This window comes from Mytilus galloprovincialis, chromosome 4 (genome assembly GCF_965363235.1).
Source record: "Mytilus galloprovincialis chromosome 4, xbMytGall1.hap1.1, whole genome shotgun sequence".
NCBI classification, from domain to species: Eukaryota; Metazoa; Mollusca; class Bivalvia; order Mytilida; family Mytilidae; genus Mytilus; species Mytilus galloprovincialis.
In genome coordinates, this window is record NC_134841.1 from 40,872,535 (window position 1) to 40,895,606 (window position 23,072).

General features: G+C 30.0%; 1 protein-coding gene across 2 annotated transcripts; it reads left to right on the top strand.

Annotated features, from left to right (window-relative positions):
• Positions 1-394: 394 nt before the first annotated feature.
• LOC143072157 (uncharacterized) lies at positions 395-22,685 on the top strand. Of its 2 annotated transcripts, none has more exons than XM_076246972.1 (21): positions 395-598; positions 3,795-3,886; positions 4,640-4,711; positions 5,465-5,513; positions 6,026-6,181; positions 7,979-8,013; positions 8,545-8,628; positions 9,083-9,115; positions 9,822-9,916; positions 11,504-11,531; positions 12,024-12,183; positions 12,812-12,902; positions 13,280-13,330; positions 13,981-14,071; positions 15,761-15,865; positions 16,157-16,247; positions 16,925-17,036; positions 17,932-18,024; positions 19,479-19,581; positions 20,360-20,499; positions 22,459-22,685. In XM_076246972.1, the coding sequence occupies exons 1-21, from the start codon at positions 550-552 to the stop codon at positions 22,463-22,465; spliced, it is 1,737 nt and encodes a 578-aa protein (XP_076103087.1). In that variant the 5' UTR covers positions 395-549; the 3' UTR covers positions 22,466-22,685. The 2 variants fall into 2 exon arrangements, with proteins under 2 accessions (XP_076103087.1, XP_076103086.1); XM_076246971.1 differs by having other exon boundaries at positions 22,484-22,685.
• The last annotated feature ends 387 nt before the right edge of the window (positions 22,686-23,072 follow it).

Here is a 23,072-nt window from a genome sequence, read left to right on the forward strand (position 1 = left end):
TTTTTTTCCTATAGAATTTTTTTCTGAGACAAGTGCCTGCATGTACGGTACATTAGCTACAAATTGGTCATTGCATGTACTTTAAAATTATATACATTTTACAGACTTAAGAGGTATTGAGTGAAAGTAAAGAATAGTTTCATCATTAAACATTGGTACGAGTTTACAATGGTAGTGCAGCCGCATTACTCTAATTCTTGCCCTCCCCCCTTAAAAAAAACAGCAAACAAAACTAAACACAACAAATTGTATAATCAATAGTTCTGTCATCGATTAATGATTATTAATTTTAATTTATCAATAAATATGTTTTGAACTGAATAATAAAAAAAAAATGTTCAGGTATTGCCATATTTGGAAAACGGGCACCTGTTGACTTCCATTGTTTACTTCTCGTTATTTCTCACGATTTAGCGGTTGATATCACGTGTTCGTGACACATGCTTACAGGCAACATGGCGGTTGTTTCTTGAACGACAAGAAAACTAAAACACATACTTGTTCTTTAGTATCAGTGCGTCTTTTAAAGCTAAACATATTGTTAGGATAATGCCTTTATCAAGAGAGGAGGCTTATGAGCTCCTAGAATTGCCTGTTGGTAGGTTGAAGAAATGAATTTCTCGGTTGCTAAATATGTTTCAATCTGTCAGTTGCATTGTTTTCTAAAAATTGTGCTTCTATTATTGTATTGAGGCAATGTAAGAAGACAATTTGGAAAACGAAGGTACAAAATGTTGAACTTGAAAAATAGATAATATGTTAGCAAATGGCGGAAACTTGATGTATCGTAATTTACAGTTCGCACTGAACATGTTGTAGCTCTTGCGCAATATACGATTTCAAATAAATTTATGATGGACAGATGTTTGAAGCAACTATTGACAAAAAATCTCAAGAATGTTTCCCACCCTTTCATATGCATTTTCTCTTCAACCAATCATGTTTGACTGTCCAACAATGAACAGAATATTTATGATAGATCTAAAATGTCGATAAAATTGATGTAATGTGGAAGTTTTCTTGCTATTTAGTATCCTTGATCATTCGGAATTTCGTATTGTGACCTGATTCCGTGAAATAAGTAGACATGCTTGTAAGTTTGTGACCTTTGTATTGGACAGTGGCTTTTGCACATGTGCAACAATATAAATTTACATGAATCCGGGTCTGTTCACGCCTAATCACATTTGCACCCATAAAAGTTCGCGCCCTTTCGCACCCTACCCGTTAGCACCCAACACGTTCGCGTTTTAGTAAGTGTATTGCTATATATATATAAATATATTTTTTTTAGAAGCACAATTGTTTCTGCATATAGTTAGATTCTGACAATGTTTTTTAATGTGTTGAATAAATCTTAGTCATGTTTAGGCAAGTGTACTGCTCTATATAAATATATTTTTTTCATTGTTTCTAAATTAAGTGAGATTCTGACGTTTTTTTATGTGTTGATAAACAGTCAGGGGACTTACTTAAACAAGTGATTTTCTAAATCACTGATTCAAGTAACATTATTTCCATAAAGGTTGGAAGTTAGAGTTGTCTTTCTTTGTGTTTAAAATTTTGAAAAAAATACAAAATCCCAATTTGTGACAAAACCTCGAATTTGCTACTCAAATAAGTGATTTAAAAATCACTTATTTCAGTACTAGTAAGTCCTCTGACTGATAAAATCAAAATCAGATTTTGGTTAGTGTATTGCTATAAATATTTTTATTACATTTGTTCAAAGCTGCTAAGCTGTTAAAAACAATTATCTTTCGAGTTTTTGATTTAAAATCTTCAAAGTTTTACTTATATATACCAAGCTAAATACATGCAGTATTTACATCAAAGCAATTTGCAAGTTAAAACAACAATCATGATTTTTAAACACTCAACAATAACAAAATTTAGCTGTGTATAATTTACCAATTAGCAGTAATGATACATAATTAACATTTAATAATTAATCATCAAATTAATTAAAAAAAATCTATATTATAATTCCTCAAATTTTATTCAAGAAAATAGAATTATTTGGCATAAATTGAGCGGGAAATGTGAAGGGGAGCGAACAGACTTCGGGGGCGAATATGTGAGGCGCGAAAGTGTATTTTGCGTGAACGGACCTGATACCCATGTACATGTACAAATGTAGGTCAGGTCTATTATATTATGTATTTTAACATTACAGAATAAACTTGAGATTAAATAACAAATAAATATCTTATTAAATAGAGAAATTGGGACATACTAAATTTTTGGTTGTCCATGCAAAACATGTTAGAATTTTTACATGTGACTTGTGATGGTCAATTGGGAAATTCAGTATTTAACACTTTAAACATGTTTAAGATAACTATAACGATGTCACAATGTCATAAATGCATTAAAGTATTTTTTAATTCCATTTGCATTCAATGGCAAATCATTAATTTACTTATAAATGCAAATACTTGGCAGATTTTGTTTTATCTAAATGTATGAAATCATTTTCTGATCATAAAAAATCTGCTTACAACCAGACTTCAAAAAATAATACTCAAGGAGAAGATAACCTAAAAATAGATGACGATTCGTTGTTTCCATGTCAATAACATTGCTGAAAGGATTTTCCCAAGAATTCAATGTTATTTTATTAGAGGAATAACACAGTAATAGTGGAAATAGACGTTTCAATAATTATTATGCAAGAACATTCTTAACTTCTCTTTTTGAAGCCGATACTAGTGAAAGTGCAATGATAAATATGCGGTTTAGTTTTTTCTGAAGTAACATGTTGCCAATGATTAACAATTTTGCATGACGTCACCATTAAATTGAAAATCCTCAGATGTCACGAACTTGCAAGCATTGACGATAAATCTGCGGCCTGTAAATCTAAATCAAAAATCTCCCCTAAATACATTTAAAAAATCTAAATATGTTAATCACCATAAAGTATATCTAAACTGGCAAAAAAATGAATGAAATAGCTGCAGAAAATTGCTAAGATAAATAATAATTAATTTAATATCAAGAACAATGATTCTTTCTGTAACAGTTTGCTTTATACGACAGGTACATGGAAAGTTGGCTTAGCATGGGTTAACTCTTTAAACATATAATGGTTTAACATTAATGAAGTTAAAATATTTCAAATCACTATAATGCATATCTGCACTAGTGAAAAAAGAGTGAATTACTCGTAAAAAAGTTCTAAACTAAATAATATCAAGAACAATAATTCTTACAGAAGCAGTTCTCTGTATTTGACAGTTAGAGTTGGTTTGGCGTTTGTAAATTTTTTAAATAAAAAAGGGATAATAGTTTGTAAAAAAAATCATAACATACTATATTATCAAACCTTCATTAGGAATAAGGTATGATAACACCCTCAGTCTGGGCCAAAGCAGAAGCTCGAAGCCCCTATCTATTAGAATATCATCTGGCTAGTGCATAAGTACTGATGAGTGTTCAATAGGTCTAGTGAACATCTGAGATTGTTTGCAAAAATCGTAGCAAGTATTTTATTGAATCACAACAAGAACAAGTGACAAATTTTAAACTGACCTTTTGTTTATCCATACATCAACGCAATATACATGTATACCCATTTATTACAAACCAAATTTCTAAGAAGGCAGGACCATGTGCATGCAATTATCACGATCCATAAATACCATTCAGTGTAAACAAAATAGCCTTGATCTTATTCCCAGCCAATTACTATAAAAAGTACCAATTCCTCAGTTGGGTAATATAGTTTTTATTGCATTATCACACAAAAACACATTTTATCTGAAGCTTTGACTGTAATATATCTTTTACAGGTACAGATCAAGATTCTATACGAACTAGTTATAAACGTTTGGCAACAAAATGGCATCCAGAAAAGAATAATAATAACCCTCAAGCACAAAAAGTAAGTTCTGATATAAAGACTCCATTCAATTATTCAAAACCTGAAACCAGAGTTTTTTTTTTAATTCAGTCGGTAAGGGTCTGTAGTTTGGAGACTTAATAATTCATATTATTACATGATAATGCTAAATTTGAAACAAACATTTTACAATGTTGAAGTGCCTGTAGGGAATTGAGTTAAACATGCGATCATCTTATTATTGATTTTATATTATTGTATGTCATGACCTTTGTGCATACATCCATCAGCACTTCATTTAAATCTGTAATTCTAAAATAGATATCTGAATTCTTTTGCATCACTTTTTATTTTATGGAAGATTAACTATTTTGCGATTGTTTTTAGCAGAGAAGTTTTTTTGTAGCTTTTTAAAGCTTAAAAGATTTTAAAGTTATTATACATTACCATCAGACACATACATGTACAGGTGTAAAAGAGTAATATCTAATTACAAACATTAGATAACACATGCAGCCAGACAGAACAGACAAAGAGAATACATATACCTAGTATGTTAAGAAAGACAATTGATATAATTTGTACGCGTACGTAGAATATAGACAGCAAACCAGTAAATTTGTTCTTGCTTGGATTCATTAGTATCATTACATAATAATTTGGTATACACTTTGATCAAGAACAGAAACATCAGCATTTTTACATGTATACAATATATGAAATTCATCACCTATTTAAATGCATGATAATGTGAAGTTATGTTGATTATAAAACATTTTTTTTTTTATCTTCCAGAAATTTCAGCTAATAAGTACTGCTTATAGAAGATTAACTACAAATGATGAACGCCTTCAAAATTTAAATAAGGTAATTTGGTTCCTTTCTGTCATAACCAAATGCTACTTAGTGGTTGAAGCAGATAAGAATTTTGTTTAATTACAGCTGTTATACAGTCATTACCATGGTAACTAGTCTATCAACACATGGAGATTGTGAGTTTGAATGTTGCATGTCGCAGGTGCACTTAACTCCAATCTTAATTGATTAGAATTAAGTATTTCTACAGGTCTATGGTTCTTTCCAAGCACTCTGGCTTCTTCCCCAAAAAAACTGTCAAAGTATTCATTTAATTTAAACAAATAACTGATTTGTGCTTTTTTTGCATTACCAAAAATATAGTAGAAAAATAGTACTGATTATTAAATCATGAAAAATATAAAATCCGTGGATGATGCTGTGCACCTAGTCAGCACTACAAGCCACTTGTCTGGTGGACCATACTACTAAAATTTGCAAAAAGTTGTTTTAATAGACACATATTGAGAGAACAAAAGTCAGAATACTGATCTTCAGAAAAGATTTTGGTGCTGACTGAGTTCAGACAACCTGTTTAACAATCTGTTAAACTGGGAACATTGTAATACTATCTTATTTCTACAAATTAAAGCTGCACATCCAGAAGACAATCTATCGGAAAATTTATTTCAAATAGCATCACATTGGCATAATGCTTGAAGTACCTGGAGAGGACACAATTTGGAAAACAAGGTTTTCATAACCAATTTCTGTATTTCACATTTTTTGTTGAAAGATTAACAATATGCTTTACTCTTGTTTCAGGAACAGTCATTAACATTATTTAAAGAAATTTTATTTACAAAATCTATGAGTAAGTATGCAGTAAAATATTGTAGCTTTTTCAAATTGACAATGTCAAAAATGAAAATCTTTCAAAAGTCAACTTAATAGGCAGGCAAAATTTTCATAATAGTTATACAAATCAAACCTAAAATGCCTTTCTCGTCAAAAAAAAAGGATGTACAAACAAGAACAAACTATGCTTTGTAAAAATCGAAAACAGAAACATGTTACTTTTAAAATCTTCTCGTACAGTACATTTTTTTTTTGTGACATTGTAAAGTCTGTGGAGACACATTTAATAAAGTACAAAAAAGACTTTATTATACAATCTGATTGTATATTATAAATATTTAAACAGTCATTACAAATTGACTAAAAATAGCATAGTTGTAGTGTATATATTTTAATTTGAACATGTTTTGTTTTTCTGTTCAAAAGTTTTAAGTTAATATATAAGTTTTCCAGAAATCATAGAATTTTTTTTAAGTTAAATTTGAAATTTTCCTATTGTAATATATTAATAATAATTTTTGTTTTCAGATTTTCATAATGGTTCAACGTATGATTCATCAGATGATGACGATGACGACGACGATGATGATGACAACGATAATGATGAATTTGATGATGAAAGATATGCCAGTTTATTTCCTGATAGATTTAAATTAAAACAAGATATGAAAAAAGCTAAAGCAGGTGATGGTTTATAAGATATACATGAATATTTAAAAGAAGGACCCAGTGTCTTCCCTAGATGCATGGTGGGTCTAAGATGAATTTGCAAGAGCGCGAGGTTGTTTTGTTAAATTATTTTTATTACACTAGTGAAATGAATTGTGCATGTCAGTTTAAAAACTTCACATAAATCTGCAATACAGTCAGGAACAATACTTAACATTTTCTTTCAAAGCCAGCCTGGATCCAAAGTTTTTTTCAAGGGCCCTGTAGATTTTTTTTAGGGTCTACCAGGTTTGTTTTAACTACAGGTACATACATATTAATAGTCTGGAATGTTCTTATATAAAACCCCAAAATATATGTTTGAAATACCTTAAACATGTAACTTGTTTCTGATTATGATGGAAATAACAAAGGAATTAATAAAAACATGAGTTTGTCAGAATTAATATCCATTTAACCATGTATTTTCAGACTGGTGAACTTTATATATTTGTAATATTATTGAAAAAAAAACAAACAAAAACACAGCCCCTTTCCATACCCCTAAATGTAAATTATCTTAATAAAAAAAAGTATCAGTTTCACCCCAAGTAATTATTAATTTTTCTTGAATAAATCTTAGCAGTTAATCAAAATGATTTCCAAAATGAAATTCCTACTGTCTATAAATAACAATGAAATGTAACTGTTTCCTTTTAATGGTGTTTCCCGAATTTTCCTGCCAAAAAGCACATGGCTTTCAACAATTGGAAACAAAGCATTCAATTTGTGATCATGGATTACAGCTTTAATTTAATCCGTGCGATATAGCCTTTTTGTACTCATGCGGTGTAAAGCAACCAACAATCAATCAATCAATTAATTTAATTTGGATATAGATATTCAACTTAAGGTACAGTCAAGCAATGTTTTTACTTTCTTCTGGATTAAAACTAGTTTGAAAGATCAGTTTGAAAAATAAAATAATTTTTGACATCAAAACAAAAACAATCTGAATTGTGAATATTCAGTGACCCATAAATTTTTTGAACTCTGCTACAGAGGTCAAATTTACATCATGTTTCAACCCAATGATGTGTATTCTCTGTTACAACTAATCAACTGTGTTTGATATAAATATTTCGATGTCAGACTTATGATTTCAAAACGTAAAATTTATACTGCAAAAGGTTTACTTTTTATTTTTTTAACACGGAAGGATATTTGGAAGCTGTATCAGGCTATAATATTTATCATTAAAACAATTTGAATTCCCAATTTCTATTATGCAATCGAAGTCTTGAATGTTGTTCTATCTAATCAACGTGGTTGTAAAATCAGAGCGTTGCATCTAATTATGATCAATTATCAGTCCAGTGAGTTTGAAACACCTGTAGAGTTTTGTCAATTGTCACTTCATATTATAAGATAATAAAAATTTCACACATAGCGGGTATGATAAACGCATGGCGTCGAAATTTTATGTGTAGCGGTACCGCAATGCATGAATAGCCTAGGGAAAACACTGCTGTCTTATTGTGTCTAATTTCGTTCTGATGACAAATCAATAAATAATTATTAAAGGTGAAAATTTTGTTTAACAGAAAATAATTCAAATCAAAGTGTAATACAATTACAGTGTAACCTGCCTAATCCGACACCTGAGTATTCCAACATCATGTTTAACCTGACACATTTTCATGGTCCCAAAATATGAAAAAATCCTGAGAATTTCAACACCCTGCTTAATCTAACATTTTTTGGGATTAGGCAGGTTACACTAATTCAATCTTAAATTATATTGTATTATATATTTTGTATTTCTGCTTACAGGTTCAATTAACAGTAATAAACATTTATCTGTAGAAGTAAGTATATTAAATCATTATATTATAAGGCCACATCAATTTAATTATGACAGTGTCCATGATCAAAAGTTTGGAGAGCAAACAATATATAATATTTCAAAACATATATATTAAGGATATATCTAAAACTGATGTTTGAAAATTTTGGAAACTTAATCTGAAAACAATGAAAAGATTTCATGAGTTTGATTTTTTTTTACTCAAATGGAAATTCAGAAAATTTTACAATGATTTCATAGTGCTGGAAAAGTAAAACTCATTTTAAATTTTTGGTAGCATTATATATGAATACAGCATTTCCTGTAATTGCATTTATATTATACTTTCATATTTGTGTCAATAGTTCAACGAATAAAAGTTGAATTAAATAGTAAAATGTTCTGTCTGTAAAATATAACTGTATTATACATTACACATATTGAGATGTTTACCAAGTGGTTGAAACAAATTATTTAACTTTTTTTTGCAATCCCCATTAGGAAATATTTCTGCTTTGTAGCATACAGTATAGGAGTTGTAAATTTATTTCAGCAAATTAATAAAAATGCTGAAGAATTAATAACTGAAGAAGAAAAAGAAAAAAGAAGGGCTGAAAAACGTAGAGCAAAGAAAAAGGTATGTATCATTTCACTTTTTTTGACAATTATTGGATGTTAATAAGATAAATGAAAATAAATCATTCAAACTAAAAAAAAAAAAAAAACACAACATAACTAGGATAATCATTTTATCTTTTAGCTAAATTGCAAAATCTTCATTAAAGAAAGATCTGGGATATAAATGTTGTGCCCTACTGACAGTAGAAGGGGCATTACCTTTTTTGACTTATAGTCCATTTGTCCCTTCATTCTGTATCAGGTTAAAGGATTTGGTTACGGTAGTTAATCATGAAGTTATTGTCAGATAAGCATGAAACAATTTACACATAGTCATAATTGGTAAAAAATAAATGACATCTATATCTTCATATAAAGATAGTATTAGAATGAGGTCCAAGTTTGATGCATATCTAATATAAATAAAAAGCATATTGTTAACAATAAAACTATTTAATTTTATTTAATTGCAGAGAAGAAGAGAGAAAAAGAAACAAGAAAAAGTGGTTTGTCTATTTATTCTTTTATATTAGAATAGTCTTTAAGAAGGTTTATGATTTGAAAGATCAGTATTCAGTTATGTATCCAGCCATCTCCAAAATTTGAGAAGAAAGTATTGTATGTCAATCAATAGAGCATCAGTGGTCACCTATTTGGTCAAATTTTCTTGTGCAGATCAAATATGTTTCTGTCAATTGCCATTATGATAGATATTCAGGCCTTGCAAGCTGTCACTTAGACAAAAAATGAAGATATACACTACATCTGTCTGTAAGTGGTCAAGTTTCTCAGTTACTTAACAATATTTATGTTTTTATCCAAATAAAACTGACTGCTCTGAAAAAAGTAAGAATGTATTATAGCCACAATAGTAATGTTTAAAAGTGAGCAGAATGATGCCTTTAATAAAGACTGGAATGACAATTTATTACACAACAAATGAATTACAATGCTGATCTGTAGACGATTTTGATGATTGAGGTCAACAAACCTGTACCAAGATTGACAATGAACCATTTTACAAGGATGGTTAAAAAAAACATAATGTGCTTTGAATTTGTACCTGTGATTACCCCTTGGTGGACTTGGACTCATTTCTGCTCTTTGGTCAGATTGTTGTCCATTATACAAATTCCTTGTTTCAATTCTCAAATTCTATTCCCATTCTCAATTTTACAAGATATTTATCATATTTGTTAATAATTTTTTTAGGATGAAAAACCAGAAGATAAACCACAGAAAACAAAAGTAAAGGATCCTATAGAAATTTCTGAAAAACCTAATAAACCTAAAAAAGTAGAAAAAAAGTGAGTTCATTTATATATGAAAGATAATGTCCATATTTATTTACTTTCTTTAATTTTTAGCTGTGTTGGTCCAATTTTGAAAATTGATCTTGGCACAGTGTCAAACACTCAGCATGTTTAAGAACATTTGGTGACCTGCTCTGAGGCAGTATTTCTGACCCAACTCCATGATTTCTTTTTCAGCTTGCTGTCATAATTTATAGCAAGTCCTCATAGATCTTCTGTTCTGCTTTTAAGAACCTACTAAATTGATTTATTTTACATTTGATTTATATAGTCAAGGGACGACAGAGTTATAGGCCTTTGATCATTGTCTTCAAATATACTGTTAACCAACTTATTTTCGTGGATACTTTATTTCGCGTTTCACCCTTTCTTGACCACATCTCGGCTATTTAATTGTGTGATTTTCTGATTTACTTGAGGAAGTTTTATAATGAAAGATTCAAGTTTTACACATTCGCGACAATTAATATTTACGTTATTTTCCTACTCGCAAAAATAAATCGCTCACGGAAATAAGTTGGTTTACAGTAGTCCCTAGTGTGGACATTGAATGACTTGCAAATTTTGTCATATTTTATGCATAGACTGGTAAATAGGGGGGTGAAGTTAAATGTTAAAATGTGGGCAATAAATTTTGGAGTAAAGAAGTGTTTTGGTTCAGTCGGAAAAGGTTGAAAATTAGTATGTTTGAAACAGTCAAGCTGAATCATAAACCCCCTCAGCATGGAATTGTCAACATTTTGAGTTAGAATTGTTCTTTTCTATAATTTAATTTAATTTGTCACTAAAAGAACATTACACTTTAAAAATCTTTATGAGATCTTGCAGGTTAAATTTTATGAATTTGAATTTATTGTCTAAAAGAAATGTAAATGAATGATTATGACATGTCTAGAATATGCTTGACAACTCTACCACTTGACTTAAAGCAAACCACAGACAGTTGTTGAAGTCATAGTATAGCTTCTCATATTTAGCTTAACTTTTAGATAAAAAACTTATCTGAACTTTTTCGGATCATTAAGTCAACATGAATGAAAGCTATTACAAAATACGGTTAATGAAGAAGAAAAAATAAAACTCCCCAAAAACTCCTTTTTAAATGAGTCTGCTACAACCAAAGTTGTTGTTTCTGAAATTAAACTCTTAGAAATATATGCAGTTATAATGTACTTACTCTCTTTCAACCAAGTTTCTAAAAATAAACAAAAAAAAATAAATAATTCAAATTCCTTTTGGAGAAAACCTTTATTCAGCCATTTCATACAATTAAATGTTTTGCAGGTGGGGATTGTACTTTAACATCTTGATTGGCATCACTTGGAAAAATATGTAAATAAATGGACGTTTTTCCCAGGTGATCAATTCAGGTATTTAGTTGTACAGTTTTGCAGTAACATATTTTATATTTTGTTTGTTTAAAAGAAACTTGGTTGATCCATACAGAAATCTTTATGTGATAATTTATTTTCATGAATTGTCATTAATTGAAAATGGCTTGTGAAAATTTTGTATCAATATAAATTTTTTACATAAATGTAGTAACTTGCATGTATTAATGATTTATTTATGATTTTTCAGAGAATCTGATTCATCATCTGATGGAGCGGTATGTATCCATTATATCAAACATTCAGTTGAGTCTTGTAGTGTTCTCCCTAGATATTTCATAAAGCATTCTTGTATAAAGAGAAATTAGAAATGCCATCTTCAATGCCAAAATAGAGTTCTGACCCCAACTTTATGGTCCACTGAACATAGAAAATGATAATGCAAGTGGGGCATCTGTCTACTATGGACACGTTCTTGTTTTGGTTCACAGTGCCAGTTACCCATAGCTGACCTTTTTATTGAATAGATTTGATTAGAATGTTTAAAGTATATTGATAAGTAGAGTTTAATTGAAAAAATCTGTACATTTATTTTAAGTTTGAATATTCTTTATGTATCTTCTAAAAATAAATGATATGTTTGATAAAAAAAATAAGCAATAGCAACTGTTTCTTTGAGAACACATTACTTAGTTGAAAAACTTGTGTCTTATCCATTTGTCATTTTTGAACATTAAAATATGTTTAAACTAACTGTTTCTTTCTTTCAGGATTTTGATCCTAATTCTGCATTTTTTACAAAAGTTAAAAATAAAAAGAAAAACAAAATGTCATCAGTAGATGTAAAAGATAGACGAGGACAGGGAGGTAACTCAGATGATGAACCTGATGACCTTGACCCTGTTGTTTTACGTAGTCGTCAGTTAGCTAGTAAGTAACTAGAATAAAGTGTTTCCAAATGATCTCACATGTAATGTATTTTGATAAGTTTAAAGTAAGTTACACTAAGAAAACATGATCAAATTGTTAAATAATTGAGAAGCCACACAAATTCACTTGTATGTAAGATCAAATATTTAAGGTGATTCTTTTTAAATGAAAGTGTCTTTGATGATTTCTTTATTATGCATTTACTTGATGAGCAAAAATCATCTCTGTCACAAATGGAATGAAAATCATGGTGTGGTGAAGTCGTCAATGCTCTTCAACTTCCTGTCTTTTTGGGCCTGATTAAACTTTTTTATTTGAACATCACTGATAATTCTGTTTGTGGACCAAATGCATGTCTGTTGTACCAAATTTTCATCCTGGTATCTACAATGAGTTCAAATGGGGTGGATTCAAGCAGGTCTATTGAGGGGGGATAGGACCTTTATTGAGACTCCGAGATCGAATTATTTTTTAGCTCGGGATTGACCCTTTCAGGATCCGGGAATTTCTTTATTCGAATTTCGGGACCTCAGGATTCTGTTTTTTTTAAGCCGGGATTTTTATTTTTAATTATTTGAGGGATTTTTTTTTCTCAATGCTTTATGATATAGTTTTTTTATTTTTCCAGTAAAAGGTAACGAGATGGCTCAACAAGGTCATTATACTGCAGCTATTGAACTTTTTACAGAAGCTGTTAAATTAGACCCTCGTGATTTTAGGTAGGTATCGGCTGACTCCCAACAAAGCATTGTTTTAGTGGATGAATTGATAATATTGCTTATACTTTAGTTTAAAATCATAAGTCTACTTTTTAGCTCAAGAAAAAATATAATCGGAGATCTATTTCCTTTTGTTGCCAATTTTAGTAGCATTGCAGAATAGTCACATGACAAGTTTGAAACAATGAAATAAGGGACTTCCAACTTTGAGAATTTAGTGAAGTTCATTAGAACTTAAAAATGTCATATTTATACAAACAAACTAAATAACACATGTAAATACAGAGAAGAAACTGTGTCCATAGATACATTGCATGATTCCTCAGTATTTTTTTCGAAGTAATATTTATATCTTCATGATCTTTATTTTCTTGCAGATTTTTTGGAAATAGATCTTATTGTTTTGATAGAACTCAACAATATGAAAGGTAAGAGTTGATATAGACATGTCATTCTTATTTAGGTTAGCTTGCAGTGTTTGTAAGCAAAAAATAGCATTTTAACCTTGTTGCATTTGGAAAGATTTTCTGGAAAAATGTTTCTTAGAAATTTCCATCGATTTAGAGCAGATAAGGTAAACTAAGAGAAAACTAACACCATCTTAAGTAATCTTTTCCTGAGGGATTTTCAGCTGCAGTTTTTACAATATTTACCAAAAAATAAATCACCTAAATGTATTTGTGTAACATGTCATTGCCATATAAATTGAGGTATGATAGCCAAATTATAACCTTTGACCAAAACATTCCAAACAATGATTATTTTTGTCAATCATATCCTTAAACATCTGAATGTCTTCACACAGTAAAAATGGTGAAAGTAAAAATTTTAAATTAAAAAGTGTTGAATTAGTTTTGATTATTTAAACAAATATTTATGTAGTAAAAGTATTTTTCCTTTGTTTATATAGTATACAGTTTTCCTTATTTTTCATAATTTTTAAAGGAAGGTAGTTGGAATAAAATGTTTTCCATTTATGCAAACCATTACTTTAAAAACAAGATAAAAGTAAATATTTGGAATGACATATGCTAGAGTTATCTCAGTAGCACTGGAAATTATATTTTGTCTTTTTCAGAGCATTAAAAGATGCAGAAAATGCTATACGTTTAGCTGACAAGTGGGCAAAAGGATATTTTAGAAAAGGAAGAGCTTTAGCAGGGCTCCGGGTAAGACTTACCTATTTTAATGAAAATTGTCACAAAAGAGAGCTATTAAGGAATCTTGAAAACCAAAATCTTTACATAACTTCCTTGCAATGAAATGCCTTTAATTTAAGAATATTTTTTTTGTGAAATATGAGGCAATCAAGAATTGAAATTGTTTAATGCATGAGGTTTTATAAAAGTTTGAACACAAATGCATCAGCGGGTCGTTGATTTCTATTTATCAGACCGAATGCTGAAAAAATACAATGTAAATAAATAAAAGCAGATGTGAAATTTAGTGAGACAACAACCCAATGCTACAGTAATGGTTTTAAATGAGTTTCAACATTCAAAAAACATTCTGCTATCAACTCGTTGGATGTGACTTATAACCAGATGTTTTACTTGTCATGGTCAACATGAAAAGTATCTCTTAAGGAACAAAAACTGCTTGAAATTCCTTTGCACATGAGTCAACTCTTAGATATTTTTGATTAGTTTCATCTTGCTCCATGGTCAGTCTTTTGTAGTTATTTTTGATTACTGTGGATTCATTTATTTTCGTGGATAGAGAAAAAAAGACGTTTCGTGGTATACGTGAATTCGTGGATCGCTGATTACAACAAAAAAAATTAGATACGTAATTCTTGGATTTCTTTTTGATTTAGGAGATCATATAACATCCTTGGTTCGATAATAAAACAAAACAAAAAAGAAGGAATTCATTGAAAAAGTTTTGAATTGTCAAAATCCTCGCTTAATTGGTCATTCTAGGTTAAAGTGTTAATTGATAACTTCGATTACAATAATGGGCAGAGACAACTAATTATTTGTTTGTTTTACAATTTATAAATTCTTGTCTTAATTCTATAAGGCATTCAAAACTTTATGATTGAAAACTAATTTCCCTAATCACGATATAATAAACAGTGATTTAAGTATAAGGTGTGAAAATAAATGTTCCTGTCATAAACAATATTACCTACGGGCAATATCCCCGTACTTAATCCTATTGATTTTTAATCACAGGTAAACCAAACTATGACACGGTCATTAACAACTTGCAGTTATTTTCCATGAACAGTTTTAATCAATTTAAAAAAAGTAAATTATCACTGATATTCGATATATTTATTATAGATTTAATCAAAATACTTGTATCTTCTTTCAATAAAAATCATGTGTTATGTTACAATGTTTATCGCTAGTCAACACTATACTAGAACTGCCTAACATAACCGGAAATAAACATCCAACTCCATACACATTTCTCGGGATTATTCTTCGTTGAATTCTTAAATTCGTGGTTCGCTGTAACCCACGAAACCCACGAAAATTGGTATACCACGAATAAAAATGAATCCACAGTAGTTTCATCTTGCTCAATGGTCAGTCTTTTGTAGTTATTTTTGATTAGTTTCATCTTGCTCAATGGTCAGTCTTTTGTAGTTATTTTTTATTAGTTTCATCTTGCTCAATGGTCAGTCTTTTGTAGTTATTTTTGATTAGTTTCATCTTGCTCAATGGTCAGTCTTTTGTAGTTATTTTTGATTAGTTTCATCTTGCTCAATGGTTCAGTCTTTAGCGTAGTGTTTGTTTTATGATTTTGATGGCCCATGATGGTATCATTTACTTTACTGAGATGAGTGACTCATGATGGATTATGCCTTTGTATGAATAAATGTATAAATTGATTGATATGTATTTCAGATGTTTTCTGAAGCAGAAGAAGCTTTTTCTCAAGTTTTAAAATTAGATAAAAATTGTGAAGATGCTGTACAGGAACTTTTACGTGTCAGAACTTCACAAATAAAAGTAAGTAAAATATATTTGTAATGAAAACCAAATTTGAACAAAAGTCCTGTTTTAAAATTTGTCTTAACAGTATGTGATTGAATCAGATGTGACATAAAGAATTGTAGCAAGAAAATAAAACAAGGCATAATGCAATTGATAATAGTCAAAAGTTCCAATTCCAGTTTTTGGATAAAGCAGTGTCTTTGAAGATGGCATTGCTGTGGCTCATCATGCTTAAAATTGCACAAACACCAAATTTTACAAATACTGAATATGTTTATGTACAAATATTTTTTTTTTTTTTTACAGGAAATGGGTTTTTCTAAAGCCCAATCTGAGGCAGCAATTAAACAATATGGTACTGTTCAATCAGCACTTGATAATTTACTAGCTGGTGTAGGTTAGTACTTAATAAGATAATTTTCTAGCAGGTGTAGGTTAGTACTTAATAAGATCACACAGTCTGCACCAAAAAAATTTCAACTACTAGTCTGGAGACCAATATTCAGACATTTTTTCTTATTGGTCCAAACAAAGTTTTGCAAAAACTTGCTAGTCCGAATGAAATGTTACTTGTCTGGGGGCATTGGACTAGTGGCTAACCATGCAGACTATCACATCATTTGTCAGATTGAAAAATAGGCACTGAATGGTATACATGTTAAATATGCATAAAATCAAAAACATCAGAAATAGTATGTCTGGGTTGATAAAACTATTAAAATTGGATACTTATTATTACAAATTGTATTTCTTATTCATTGATATATTAAAAGAATTTGGTGTTTGATTGTGCTCACTTCTCTCTTTTTAGTTACTTTTTATTTTAATTTATATGTGTATAAGATGCTTATTGGCTATGAATAAGTCGTGTTAACTCTGATGTCGACATCTTTTATAAATTGATGGCATTGATGTTGAATTTATTTGGTGAGTAACGATTTAATGGTTCATGTTTTGGATGTTAAATCTTGAACTATTGGACTGAAAATTACCTTTCTTTTGAAGAGTAACCAAATGTTAAAAAGCCACTTGCATCGGTTTCATGACTTAAAATTTAAACTTGATCTGTTTCAGCTGAAAATGTATTAGGAGGAGAAGTTTATGTTTCAGATGATGAATCAGGATTTTCTTCACCAGTAACCCAAAGAATACATCAACTTAATAAAGGCAAAGATGAAAAAATGGAGTAAGTTGATATATGTCCTATTATTTTGATAACACTTTAAAAAAAAAAACATAAGTATTATTTTTTAGTTGATTTGGATGTTTGCTGTTAAAAAATTTACAAAATAAAATATAAACCAGGTACAAATTTGTAACCTGCTTCTGAAGAAAATTTTGATTTATCTCATCTCAATAGTTGCTTGTTCATAAATTCATCTGTCCAGCAGATACGTCTTGATCAGGCAGCTATGCTACTGTGGGAATGTAAATATCAACAAATAATCAAGCTTGCTTATAAGTTACATAAAGGGTTTTTTCCAATGAAAGTAGATTTAGCAAAACTAGAATTTCAATAGTTGAAATTGAAACGTTATCTGGACTCATTGTTATGAATTAGTATATGTGAATTAAATAAGAAGAGGTGTGTACATCATTGAGACAGCAACCCAATGACATTAAAAACAATTCTAGATTAATATGCAATGAATGGTTACATATAAATCTAAGGAGAAGTGGGTATACATAATAGAGAAATGAGGCAACAACCCTAATCAAATGTCATTAAAAAGACAAGAAGAGTAAATATAGTTTTTTCATCAGACAGATGTCTATACAATATACCAAAATTTGGAATACCTGGACCATGAAAAACTGTAAATTAATTTTACTGATACTGTTAAATGCCACCAACGCAGAATGAGTGAAAACTTAATGACATAACAAAAGACAACCAATGGTGAGATTTCTGACTTGGGATAGACACATGAATATATGTTCGCCAACAAAAGAATCTGTTACCTTTTACTAGAAGATTCAAAACCTTGATTTTTGTTATAGTCTGATACCTAATTTTATAGAGTTTCACAAATGTATATGATATTTTAGAGCTTAAATTAAACATGGTAGTTATTTTTCAGTTTTAAAAATCCTGAAGGCCTTACTGCTTTATGGGTAGGAAATGTTCTTCCAGACAAAGTTGATGATAAAAAATTATTTAAAATTTTTTCAAGGTAAGAACATAGAATAGACTAGACACAACTGTTCGAGTTCATTGGTTTATGTAAGAATTAGTAGGATATAATTATAACTTGCACTTACATTTTGATATAAGGAACCAATACTTGTATTGTCAACTTTTTTCTTTGACCTGGCAAACTTTAAAATATAGAAATAATAAAATAAATTAACTGGGGTCATATCTGCAAAAAATTGTATGATAAAGAATGGATACCTTAGATTCAAACTTTTTTCTTCAGAAACAATTTTGAGGAAAGGTTGTATTTTCATGAATACTCGATTTTGTTTTTTATGTTTGCTGACAAGCCTATATGGAATTAGTACTTCTCTAACAACAAAAATGTGTGTACCCATATCCTCACAAATCAACAAAAACTAGTACTTCACAAATAATAATGAGCCCACAATACGTATGTTGCATAAATTCATGACACAAAATTAAAACAGGCACTTGAAAGAAAAAAATCCAAAAAAATGAGGAGTGTTATTATTGATAAACTTTATTTTAAAGGGCACTAGCTGTCAAATTCATGGTCACCGATTTGACTCCAATTCTCATATTTGATTTATAACAATGTAAAACATTTATCCAAACTACCAAAAATCTAAAATAAACAGTTTACAGAGCATGGGGTAGACAATATGTAGGTTCGTTTCGTGTGTATTTTAGTCCAGACGCCATCTAATTAACTATCGATTTGACCTCAGATGACCATATAAGCGATGTAAACATGAATGAAGATATGAATAGATTAAACCAACACGTGCAATTGGATTTTTTTAGGACTGTTTGAGTTTATTTTGTAGATTAAAAATATATGTTTCTCATTGTTTTTAACCGTATAAGAATGATTTTATATGGATCGAATCAGTAATCAAATGATTTACCGTAGTTTCACTTTCATTGTTGACATTCTTTTTCTTTAAATAACCAGTACAAGTACAATGCATGCGTTGTCAATCTCTAGCAAGGGGTTAAATTGAAGTTCACATGAATACGGATTTAATGAGGTCGACTCATTCACTTGCAAGTGAATAGGTAATTATCAATGTTTCTTTGCTTAATTTGACAAAATTGAACCATTTTGCCTGCTAAAAGCGAATTATTATTTCACTATTTCACTTTCATTATTGATTGAACAAAAAAAATTCTTAATTTAGTTTTTTATGTATCTCGTAGCTAGTGCCCCTTTAACACAGACCAAAAGCTTACACCTCACTTTTAAGTTCCCCTAATAGTGGTTTGAGTTGAATGTTTTGCTAGATGTTGACATTTTACATCTATACAGATGCAGGGTTATACTAATGTTCATGTATTAACATGTATTACAAAGTACAAAAGGCATAGAAATATTGTCATACATTAACTTGCTGGATAACTTCATTATTAAATTTTAGAATTTTATGGTATCAAACATTGTGTAATGTTTTAATTATTGTTAAACAGGTATGGCAGTGTAACAAGTGTACGATGTTTACCAGAAAAATTTTGTGCTTTTATAAATTATTCAACAAAAGAAGCAGCAGGGAAGGCCATGCATCATTTACAGGTACTTGTGAAGATAATTATACAGCCTCTTATTCACAAATTATTAAAAGATGAGGAGATGTAGTATGATTGCCAATGAGACAACTATCCACCAGAGTTAAAATGAAGTGGTAGTAAGCAATAATAGGATACCTTATGGCTTTCAATAATGAGAAAAACCCATACCATATAGTTACATGAAAGGCCTCAACATAAAATTTTAGTAACATTTCAAACTATTAAACTAACAACCAAATTATAGCAAAAACAATTTACATAAAGCAGATATGACTGACATGAACCAACGACAACCACTGTACTACAGGACAGACACAGAATGTGATGGGGTTTATTGATAAAAGATCACTACTTGCTGGATTAATTAAAAGAATAATCCATGAACAACCCAAATTTCAGAGACTGTCATATAAGATGAAGTTTAAAATGAATAAAAGATAGAGCTTCCATACCACATTTGAAATAAATTAGCAAGATTACTTTGTTCGATCTTGTTTTCCTCTTTTTGTCAGTTTCAAGTTACTTTCAACATGATTATAAATGATAATTAGTATTTTTCATTGATCAAGTTTATAACTATATTGTTTTAACAGAATATTTATATACCATTTGCTATTCATTGAGTTTGTGAAAAAAAACATTGTTTAATAATGGGCAAAAGTTTGTATACTTAAAATATTTATGACTATTATTTATAAATCAAAACATTTCCAAAGGTTTGGTTCTTATCCTAATCTACAATTAGTTTTGTACTTGTATTCTTTCTCTATCTTTCATTGTAGGCATATGAATGTGGTGGCCAAAAACTATTAATAAAATTTCCCGACAACCCTATACTAAATGGAACTGGAAACACCACTATACGAAAATCAAATCCTCATGGTACAATTATACTTCAAAAAACAAAACAACCACCAACTAAGTAAGTACAACATTTACATAGTTTCAAAATAAAAAATGAGGAAGAGGTGTTGATCCATTAGAATTGTGGATATTCTTGGGATACCTATTTCCTGAGAAATGTGATCCACAAAAGGCTATTCCATTAAAATTTATGTGGGAGGGTAGGAATGTACTTTCCAAATATCCAAGCAACAAAGAACCATTTTTAGATGATTTTGCATAATGGTATTAGATGCATATTGAAAAAAGTAAACTTCCCTTCCTACCTTCCCTCATACATTTTGATGGAATAGCCCCAATTTTAATGTTTATCAAAATATATACTTCCTGTAGGCTTTTATTCTTAATTTGTTAAAACTAGGATTTTTTCCTTTGAGTTTTTTCTTACTTCTGGTTGAGTACCTTGAGTAATATTGGGGCTGTTGATGGCCGAGTGGTATATAAAAGTAGCTCATTAGCAGTGATCACTAACCTTTCAACTCTTGAATCCTGCTCTTTACAAATGTGTTCTATTCTGATCTTAATTCATAAAAAATGCCTGTTTTTCTCTGCCAAGAAACACTGTCTGCCATAATATACTAGTGAAGTGCAAGTGGTGTTTATAACAGAATTATAAGATTAATAGTGTTTCCATCTCAAATTTAGATCTTAAGCAAGATTTAAAAATCAAAAAGGTTGAGAAGTCATTGAAAAACTTTAAGAGGTCATGAATAAAGTTAACACAACGACCACCATTCTTGTTTATTCTATTTGGTACCTCAAGAAACAAGATAGTTGGACACTCCTTTCAACCCATGGTTTTCTTATAAATATAAAGGGGAGATAATTTATCAAAAAGGACGTTTTCCTTTCTAAAGAAATCCTGTATTCTAATTTATTTTTGTGAGTACTTTTTCACAATTAGTCCTTTTTAACTAGCTTTGTGGATGATTTGATTTAATGATTTTAAAACTCTGTTGATGTATCATTTAAGTTTAACATTGTTGAAATGGTTCATGTTTTTCATCTCTCTATAAGTGGTTAAGATAAAGGACTTGTGTACAGTAAATTCAAAAATTATTGCAAGTTTCTATTCATGTGAATAATGCAATTAAGTAGGTATGGCAATATGATAATTCGTATTCCGATATCTGAAACTGATATCTACTTGCAGATTTTCTCTAAAATCACAATAATTGATCTCGCATGTTTTATATATAATAATAAATGAATGCAATAATTATACCCCCGCTTTAAAAAAGGGGGGGTATACTGTTTTACCTCTGTCTGTCCGTCCGTCAGTCCGTCCGTCCGTCCGTCCGTCAGTCAGTCCGTCCCATGAAACTTTCGTCACATTTTTCTCAGGAACTACACATCCACTCTTTCAGTAATTTGGTATCAACATTTATATATGTCAGCCATACCGTGTGATGCGTTTTCAGATTCATCACTTGACAACTTCCTGTTTACCGAACACTTGTCTGATTTTACACATGATAGCCAAGTTGAAAATTTTCGTCACATTTTTCTCAGGAACTACAATACAAGGATTTCTGAAATTTGGTTTCAGGATTTATATAAGTCAGCTATACCGTGTGATGCGTTTTCAGATTCATCACTCGACAACTTCCTGTTTACCGAACACTTGTATGATTTTACACATGATAACCAAGTTATATAAGTCAGCTATACCGTGTGATGCGTTTTCAGATTCATCACTCGACAACTTCCTGTTTACCGAACACTTGTATGATTTTACACATGATAACCAAGTTAAAAATTTTCGTCACATTATCATCAGTGAGCAGTAGCTCGCAGTTTCACTTGTTTCTGAATTTACAGAATATAAGCTATATATATAGTTGGTTATAAATATGGTGATGGTTTATTCTAATCAATGTTGATTATGGTTTCGTTTTATAGCTTATTCTTTTTTCTTTGATTCTATCATACACAAAATAACATACAGCAGATCTTTTATTATGAACTGCTGTTTCAGTAACTAGATTTGGTTAACTTTTCAGAGTTGTACAGCTGCCAACCCCAACTGCACAAGAGATCCAGAAACAATCTGGCCCTGTCAATGGTGATGAATGCTATTTTTGGAGAACAACAGGATGCTCTTTTGGTGACAAATGTCGGAATAAGCATAACCCTTCAAGCAAAGGATTAGATATGAAGCCTTGGCAATTAAAGAAATAAACAAAAAAGTCATTAAGAAATCTCTTTCTGCTTTCTGTTTTAAATGAATTGGAGTTCTGTAAAATTATGTTAAATGTAGCAGAAATACAATTTTCAATGAATCAATGATCCTTTTTAAAATCTTCATGAAATATATTTTCAATCCTATATTTTTAAAAGTGACAAGTCTATTTCAGTGAACAAATAAACATGGTTTCAATAAATTTTTTGATGCATTTTAATCAGATAACTTTAATAGTGGGTGCATCTACTAATATCCTCATGAAAAAGTTCAGAATCAAAGCTAAAATTAGAGTAGGTTGAGAAACACTAAACACACATATATCTTTTATATCTTTTGTTGGCCATACCAGAAAAATTTCTTTTCTTTTGAAACTTGTATTTCTAGTACATATTTAACATCATTAAGAC